The sequence below is a fragment of the Terrapene carolina genome, unplaced genomic scaffold (assembly GCF_002925995.2).
Source record: "Terrapene carolina triunguis isolate 2854851 unplaced genomic scaffold, T_m_triunguis-2.0 Scaffold782, whole genome shotgun sequence".
Lineage (NCBI taxonomy): Eukaryota > Metazoa > Chordata > Testudines > Emydidae > Terrapene > Terrapene triunguis.
Window position 1 is genome coordinate 1724187 of NW_020665133.1, and position 9151 is coordinate 1733337.

General features: G+C 57.5%; 1 protein-coding gene across 1 annotated transcript in view; it reads left to right on the forward strand.

Moving 5' to 3' along the window:
* The first annotated feature begins 253 nt into the window (after positions 1-253).
* NIPSNAP1 (nipsnap homolog 1) overlaps positions 254-9151 on the forward strand; it is an 18100-nt gene continuing 9202 nt past the window's right edge. Inside the window, exons 1-7 of the mRNA XM_026660452.2 lie at positions 254-464; positions 3964-4091; positions 4993-5038; positions 6156-6250; positions 7726-7796; positions 8095-8235; positions 8894-8925. Of these exons, the coding sequence (XP_026516237.1) occupies positions 388-464; positions 3964-4091; positions 4993-5038; positions 6156-6250; positions 7726-7796; positions 8095-8235; positions 8894-8925 (590 nt within the window). The 5' untranslated portion in view covers positions 254-387. The remainder of the gene's footprint in view (positions 465-3963; positions 4092-4992; positions 5039-6155; positions 6251-7725; positions 7797-8094; positions 8236-8893; positions 8926-9151) is intronic.

The following is a 9151-nucleotide window of genomic DNA, read 5'->3' on the forward strand; positions in this document are numbered from 1 at the left end:
GCCCAGTGAAAATGAGTGAACCACCCAGGGAGGGGGAATGCAGTGAGCGGGGGCGGGGCCTGGGGAAGGGGCGGGGCCTATGGAAGGGGTGGGGCTAGGATATTTGGGTTTGTGGGATTAATGGCAACCCTGGGGTGCGGTGGCGGGCTTGGGGATAGGCCAGGGAAGGGATGGGGCGGGGCGGGGCGGGGGAGGTTTCAGGGGGTATTTGTGGGGCTCGGCCTCTGCGGGCTCCTCCTGCCGGCTGCAGCGGACTAGGGCGCGTGGGAGGCGGCCCCGGCAGCGCTGGACGCCGCGGGCTGAGCCTGCCCCTGCCCGGCCGGGCCCCGCCTCCCCGGCCCGCCCCCGCGCACCGCCGGGCTGCGGCGGAGCCTCCGCAGCGCGAAGATGGCGACGCGGGTGTGCGAGAGCCCGGCGCTGCGGCGGCTGCTGCGGGGACCCTGCCTGGCCCTGAGCGGAGCCCGGTGAGCCCCGGGTCACCTCCCGCCGCGCCCCCGGCGTCGCCCCTGTGAAACCGGTCCCCGGCGCCCCCCAACGTGTCCATCCCCGGAGTCCCCGTCACCTCCGGCCCCTGCGCCCCGACGTGTCCGTCCCCGGGGCCCCCGTCACCTCCGGCCCCTGCGCCCCAATGTGTCCATCCCCGGAGTCCCCGTCACCTCCGGCCCCTGCGCCCTGACGTGTCCGTCCCCGGAGTCCCGTACCCCATCACCCCGGAGCCGTGACGTGTCCATCCCCCGGGGCCCCCATCTCCTTGGGCCCCTGTGCCCCGACGTGTCCCTCCCTGGCCCCTCTGCCCCGTAAACCCATTACCCCAGGCCCTGCCCCCACCATGTCTATCCCCTGGGCCCCCATCACCTCCGGCCCCTGTCACCCAATGTGTCCATCCCCCCCGTACCTCCCTTACCCCAGGCCCGTCCTCCAACGTGTCTATCCCCTGTCCCCCGTGCCCCCATCACCTCCAGTCCCTGTGCCCCAACCATCCCCAGTGCCCCCGTACCCCTATTATCTCAGGCCCCTGTGCCTCAAAGTGTCCATCCCATGCACCCTCATACCCCCATTACCCCAGGCCCTTGCCCTCAAAGCGTCCATCCCCTGTTCCCCCATACCCCATTATGTTTGTCCCCTGCCCCCCAAAGTGTCCTTCCTCTGCATCCTTGCCCCTCATAACCCCATTGCTTCTGGCCCCTGTGCCACCCCTTCCAGTGCCCCCCATCTGTGTCCCTTTCCGTCCATCACCGCTCCCAAGGGCCTCTCCACATCTGGGACACCATGTGCTCCCCATCATCCCCGCACTCCTCCCTTCATTAGGGCCACTGTGGGCCCTTTGTCACCTCTCCCCCTGCCCCTGTGTCATCATCTCCCTCCCCGTTCCCCCCTCCTAGCCTGGACCTTTGCACCCCCATTGTCTCTCCCCTCCATCACTGTGACCTTTTGCTCTTGGCTTGGGAGCCTTATCCTCTGGTTACCATAGGCACTTTAGTATCTGAGTTTGCAAAATCCCCACCCTAAGTTTGGCAAGGGAATTGGGGGGTTGGGGGCAGCTGTTTGAATGGCTGGGGAAGGGCAGCCCCAAGCTCGGACTGAACCCTGCATGCTTGAAAGGCCAACAATTAGCTGCAAGTGGCCCCTTCTCCAATGCCCAGGCAGCCACGGTCAGGCCCAGAGGGCAGGACACGCCACGCCACGCCACGCGCTTCTGTCCCAGGGGACTGTAGTGTTAGGAGAGAGAATGAATCGATTTCCATGAGTTTTATACAGTTGAGGGGAGCAGGAGAGATGAGGGCACCCCTAGGAGCTGACTTGCAATCACGAGGGGTCATTTACACTTAAACCAAGGGGCCTGATTCTGCCCTCCAAGTCTGGAGTAATTGCACTGAAATCAAAGGAGTCAGAGGAGAAAGACCTGTAGCCCCAAGAGCCACTTGAGCTGTTATGCCCCCTAACCTGGGCGTAACAGATCTGCAGCAGAATAGAGTCCCCAGGTTAATGGCAAACAATCCTGCCCATCCAGCTAGATTTCAAAGCTCTTTGTAACAATTATGTGGCAAGGGACTGATGGGCAGCTCAGGCCCCCAGGGGGGTCACTCCCGGCTGCTCTGGATCATTAGGATTCGGAGGGTGGAAGGATGGAGGAGGGGGCCCAGTGGAGGTTTGAAATGTTCAGGAAGCATCTGGCAGGTTTGTTTGAAGCCAGGAGAAGGGTTGTTTATCTTTCTCTCTGTTGTTAATGTGTTACTAGAGGTTGTAGCATTGGGGCAAAGGTCTTGCCCGGCACAAATTGTGGATGTTGTATCTCTGCTGATTTTCATGGGAGGGACAGAGGCGGGGAGATGGATCTGTATCTGCATCAGTACACCATGGCAACACTACTCTGGCACCTCCAGGAAGTTTCCAGCCCTTATGGTTGTGAAGATGACTTTCTAAAGATGTCCTGATGCAGCACTGTCTTCCTGAGTCTGCAGCCAGCCTGCAACAATAGCTCTGAGAGAAAGGTGCTTCCTTGGTCGTTAGCACTGAAGCCCAACAGCACTATAAATGTTGCTGTCACTACCGCACTGTTGATTTGTTTTAACCAATGATGAATTGCTGGGATTAGGGGCAGACTTTGAGAGGAGTGCCGATATCCCACCTGTGTGCACCTTTCACCCCCTTGTGTCCCCCCCGGAGACAGCCTCTTACTTTGCACGTGCAGGTGAAGAGTTTGGAGAGGCCACCTCCAGTTGCTTATTAGACAAGGTCTTGGACTGAAGGTGGCGCATCCTGCGTTAGTGGGGCTTGAACAGGAGGCAGCCTGATAAGAGTCTCTGGCACAGGTTTCTCTACGCTGTACCACATTTCAGCAGTGCTCCTTTTCCTGAAGAGCCACAGATTAGACAGGCAAGCAAACCTGGTCTGCAGGGCCTCTGCTGCCAGACTCTGAAAAGGAGCTGCGCAGCCAAGCCCATGCACTCTAGTGCTTCACATTCTCCTTGCCTGCAATGCCGCCCTTCCTACTGGCTCTGGGGAGTGGAGTTCTGAAACCCTGTGGTATTTTCTAATCCCAGTTCTTTGGTATTAGGACCTCAATTGTTAATTACCAAGGGTTCCTTGAAGAAATGTTGCTTCCTGTGTTTTACATGTAAGTATTTTTGAGCCTGTGGCAATCAAGGTCTGTCTATCTTTGGTTGATAAAATGCGCTTGTCCTCCTCTCTAAGCAAGTGGACCCGATTAACCCCCCCCCCCCCCCCCCCCGACTAATGCAGCAAGCTGCCTCAGTGTCAGCTAGCAGATTGGTGGAGTCTCCTTCCTTGGAGGTTTTTAAGGCCTGGCTTGACAAAGCCCTGGCTGGGATGATTTAGTTGGGGATTGGTCCTGCTTTGAGCAGGGGGTTGGACTAGATGACCTCCTGAGGTCCCTTCCAGCCCTGATATTCTATGATTCTATGATTCGGCACATCTCCCCTTGAACAGAGCCTTGAACCCTGCCCCCCTCTGGCAAAACCCTGTGTCGACAAATAGGCCAGCGAGCTAGCCTGATCCAGTGGGGGTGGGGGATTCGAATTCCTGAACGCCTGGGGGAGAGCAGTTTGGAGGAGGGGCACGTGTTGCTCGCTGCCGATGCCCTGCGCTCTGATCCCCTGAGGATTTAGGTGTTCTCAGAGGGCCGGTTCCTTACATAGGTAACAAGACTAGTTCAGTTAGGTGGCTGTGTTACGGATTTGCTTCCTCATCTGGCCTTGTTCAGTTACCTGCTTCTGGCTGCTGGGACAATGCTCCTGGCAGGGTGTAGGTTAGTCCTCCAGGGCCTCTTTCTGGGCAGGGACTTTAGAGCGCCAGGGAACCCAGCAGTGCATGGCAGATGCCTCCTTTGCTGTTGACAGCCTGTGGGTGCCAGAGAGAGAGGGCCTGACTGCAGCCCTGTATTCACTCCCTCCTACGCCTCGGCCCATCTCTGCCTTTGCTGACCTCTGCGCCTTCTTCCAGGGGATACTCCAGGGACAGCGAGGGCAGCTGGTTCCGCTCACTCTTTGTCCACAAAGTGGATCCCCGAACGGACGCTCATTCCACACTCTTGTCGAAGAAAGAAACCAGCAACCTGTACAAGATCCAGTGTGAGCTGCCCCTCTCCTTATCCTTCCCTTGGCTCCTGTGTTCCTTTCCAGGCCACTGCAATCTACACGCCAGCATCAGGGAGGGTGGACAGTGTTCAGGGATAGCCTTGTCATTTGTGGGGCTCCTACCTGCTGGCGGTGGATCTGGAGGGCCCCCCACATGCCAATCCTGCTGGGGGAGTGTCTCCATCTCCACTCCTCCCCCCGCCCCTCCCCGGTTGCAGGAGAGATGAGCCAGGCAGTGAGCTGCAGGGTAGCAGGGCCCCAAGCAGATGTTCACCTTCTGTGTGCTTAAAGCTGGCCCTGCGTGGGTGACGCTAGCGGGGGTGTGGGGGCTCATCTGCCCTCTGAGCTGGGGGCAGTGGGGGAGGGGAATCTGACTGGCAAATCACCCAGCTGGCCAGGGAAGGGCCTGCCAGGAGGTTAATAAACCTTCTCAGGGATACGGCACCTGTATGCGCGCGCAGACAGGGCTCTGCTCGCGCACCTCACTGCCCTGCATGCCCCTGCTGTCCAGTCTTGCCCATCTCCCCGATGCGCCTTAGTCCTGCCCTGCAGCGCCCCCTGCTGTTCACTTCCTGGTGTTCTTGAAGCTGAGACTGGCAGGAACCAGCCAAGTCAGAGGCTGGTTCCTGGTCTCCAGTGCCTGACCCCGCTGTGCATTAGAACCAGGGTTGTGCAGAGAATCATGGTGTGTGTGCGTGGGGGGGAGGTGGGTATACGAAAGCAGTGTTACTGCTCGGAGAGTGAGAGTTGCATGGAGGCCAGATGCCCTCCTATCGCTTTGCGCAGCCCAGGAAGATGGCTGGCTGCTCTTAGCCCTGCCCTTGTGTTCCCTGGGGCTTGGGGCTGAATTTCTGCCCTGCTCATGTGACTTTTTCGGTCTGTTTCCCTGCTGCAGTTCACAATGTGAAGCCCGAATGCCTGGACGCTTACAACAGCCTGACGTGAGTGTCGCCCCCCACCCCCACCTCTGCAGTGGCAGGAGCCTGTGGTGTAATAGGTTCTAGCGGGGTTGACTGGTGGAGCTGTTCCTTGTACGGGCCCCTGTGTAGGGAGGAGAAGGGCCTTGTGGGTAAGGCACAGGACTGGGAGTCAGGATTCCTGGGTTCTGTGTGACCTTAGGCAAATCACTTCCCCTTTCCGTGCCTCAATTTCCCTGTCTGTAAAATAGGGGAGGGGATTCTGACTCACCCCTCGCTGGGCTGTGGGGTCTCACTCCTGTGTGTTTCCAAAGTGCTTTGAGATCCTCAGCAGGCTGATGTGAGAGCCCCAGCTCTGCCTCTAAGCTGCAGCTCCATGTTCATTCCCCAGCCACTGCTCCTGCTCCCCCTTCTATCTCATCTTCCTTCCCTGTCACACGAACCCCAGGTTCACGGACTCTGAATTGTCCCTAGCTTCTGTTTGGAATGGATCACGTCATGATTACCGTTTCTGGTCATTCCCTCTGGGGCACCTGGCATTGGCCACTGTCAGAAGACAGGATCCTGGGCTAGAAGAACCTTTCGGTCTGACCCAGTCTGGCCGTTCTTATATCCTATGAGGCCAGTGCATCCCTCATCCCTCTCGCTGTCTCCAGGGCCTTGGCTTTCAGTATTGCCCAAGGAAGCATGAGTGTGTCACCTAGAGTTGGCTCACTAGCAACCAGCACTTTCCTCCAGTTCATGCCCAAGACATTCCCTGCTGGGTTGGAAGGGTGAGTGGGGGGGGCATGGGTGGAGTCTTGGCCGGGACCAGCCTGTTACCCTCTGTAGGGGGGGGGGGGGGGGGGGGTTTGGTCACTGCCAGAGCCCTGTGTTCTCTCTCACTGACCCCAGGCCCCAGCATGCACTGATATCTCTGCCTTGGAGTGGCAGCTGGTGCAGCCCCCCATTAGCTGGAGGGGTGAGGAGAGATACCAACCCTTCCCTCTGCCAGCTTCAGGTCTCTGCCTCTTGCTTCCCCATCTGCCCGATCCCTCGTAGCCTGGGCAGCGGGAGGAAGGACCTTAAATGCAGCTCTTCTGCAGGGCAGTCCGAGCCACCCATGGGCATTGCCCCTGTCACCCTTCTGCATCCTCTGCAGGGAGGAGGTGCTGCCCAAGCTGCACTCAGACACCGATTACCCTTGTGACCTGGTTGGGAACTGGAACACGTGGTACGGAGAGCAGGACCAGGCAGGTGAGCAGGTGGCCGCTGGGCAGGACTCGTGGGCTCACGGGGTGGGCATTGCGCAGCTTTGGTGGCCCAGGAAGCAGGCAGCTCAGGAGACATGTTCCCTGCCCTACCAAGGGCTGGGCACATTGACTTGGGGTGTGGGTTGAAGACCTGAATTATTCATTGCCCAGAGCTGGCCTCAGATGCATAGCCTGTACTACTTTCTGTGGCTCTCCTGCCCTCTGGTGGAAACAGACTGAAATGCAGGTGAGAGGGGGGTTCAAATTAAACCAGGGGTCTCAAACTCCCAGCCTGCGGGCCATCTGCAGCCCGAGAACCTCCCCAATGTGGCCCATGGGGCTCCAGCAGTTTTGGGGCGGGGTCTCTCCCTTGGCCCCGCCTGCCGCCCCTGGGCGCTCCCCTGCCACACATGTCCCCCGGGCAATTTACAATGGCCCAGGGCCCCACCCACCACCAGCAGCGCAGCAGAGCTGAGCGGCTTCTTCCTGCTCGCTCCAGTGGCTACCGGCCCCTCCCTGCAGCCCAGGGACGGGGCTGTGCCTCCACGTGCTGCCCCCCCCCCCCCCCGCCCCGCCTTGGAGCCCCAGATAAGCGCTGCACCCCAACCCCCTCCCGTGCACACACCCCCTCCCGTGTACTTACCTAGTGAGAGTAAAGCCACACTTGAAGATGGTCAAACATACCCTTGGCCCCAGTCCTGCACAGATCCACGTGGTCAGTGTGACATTCTGTACCTTGGGGGAGCACCTCACCCTGTAACCCCCATATTCCTTATTTATATATAATTGTGATATTGCATATAAAGCAGGCCAGGTGAGGTATCAGGAGAAAGGTTATGATCTGCTGAAAGTCACTGTTCTATCTAAATATGTATGTCATTAGTGCTCTTTTACTGCCAGGCTCTATCTTGAGCAGACGCTGTCAGTCATGTCAAATCATATGGGTGGTTTTCTGATGCGGGCAAACTCGGATTTTGGTCCAGCTCACTCATTGTCACTTGGGACTTGAACCTAGGTCTCTGGCTGTAAAGAAGGAGAAGCTAACCCAGCACCCCCTCTCCACGGGTCCCATCAGCCACTTCTGTGCTTAGGGTCGATAGCACAGATGAAATCAGAAGCAACAAAGCAAAGTCATGCAGAAAATCCTCCTTGCCCAGCGTGGGGTAGCGAATCAGTGATGGGCCAAGGAGGGTGAAATTGGCAGCGAAGGTCAGTAGTGCTGCAGCACTACTCCAGACTAGCCCAGAAAGGAGGCCTAGCTTTGGAGAGAGAGCCATGGGTTGTGGTGTGTATGTACTGACTTCCTCCGATCCTGCTGGGCAGGTCGCGTGGCAGCTCTGCCCTTGGCCGAGAGAGAGGGTGGAATTAGCCCTGGAGCATGAGGCAGCTTGGGTGGAGTGCCTGGGTCCCTGGACAGTTGCTGACCACTCGTGTTCGCCTCACAAGGGCTCCCAGCCAGGCCTGACTCTCTCGTTGCAGTGCACCTGTGGCGTTTCTCCGGCGGGTACCCGGCCCTCATGGACTGTATGAACAAACTGAAACAGAACAAGGTATGGCACACCTCACCGCAACTCATCCTAACCATAATTCCACCTCAGCTCTGCCATACGCTCCCCATGGTGCTGCATATGCACTGACCCCATGCCAGGTGATTGCAGTCTCCCTGCCATGTGCATCATGCCCCTTCCCCAGCTGGCAGCCCCCTGCCTCCCCTTCTTCCCCATGCAGGTGCTCCAGGCAATGTGGCCGCCAAGCCGCTGGGCACAGTGGAATTCTGGTGCGCATCGCTGGGATTCATGCTCCCAGCCCCTGGGGGCAGCGGCTTCCCTCAGCTGTTGTTCTTTGCAGGAGTACCTGGAGTTCCGCAAGGAGAGGAGTAAAATGCTGCTGTCTCGCAGGAACCAGTTACTCCTGGAATTCAGTTTCTGGAATGAGCCTTTGCCCCGGGTCGGGCCCAACATCTACGAGCTGAGAACGTACAAACTAAAGGTGAATCATCCTCTGATGAAGTTTACTGCGCTCACCGCAGTAGACAAAGTATCCTTCAATCTTGTAGGCAAAGTCTTTGCGGCAAGTGCATGACAGTGCAACATACAATGTGTGATCGTGATATGAGGTACTTCTTTCTTTATATAGGCAACAAATCCTGAATTTTTTTGTAGCATGGGAGGGGCACCATCGGTGCAAATTGATACACACACGTCAAGCGTTATCTTGTGCTTCAAAAAGAGGTCTGACGAGATTGACCACATTGATTCCTTTTGTAGTTAATTGCAATGGTTCACAGAACAAGAATTCTTCTAAGATTTCTTTCTCTTCTCCGTACCGCACCCCCAGAAAGGGCATCTCGCACCCCAGGTTAAGAACCACTGGTCTAGAGCATAGGGTGAGCTAGGTGGGCGCACCTGGCTCAGACCATTTGATCTGCTATCCTGGTCTGGCAGTGGCCTATACCTGATGTTTTGGGGGAGTGAGCACCTTGGTTCATGCACTAGTCAGCTCTGCCCTACTGTACAGGGTGGGGAAGGGGGTGGGATTCCTTTCTGGCCCAGGTGGGCAAGCAGAGCCTGAGAATGACCTTGATCCCCAGCTTACAGAGGATAAATGCAGTCGTGACATGGTTTTAATTCCTTCTCTTTCTTTCCAGCCAGGGACCATGATCGAGTGGGGGAATAACTGGTAAGCATTGAACCTTCAAGCCTCTCTGTATTCCTGACCAGCAATCCCAGTGCTGTGCAGAGTGGGAACAAAGCCCAGCCCTGCAGGGGTCTCTGGCTGGACAGGGACCCATAAATGATCTGGAAAAAGGTGAACAGTGAGGTGGCAAAATTTGCAGTTAAGTCCCAAGCAGACTGTGAAGAGCTACAAAAGGATCTCTCAAAACTGGGTGACTGGGCAACAAAAT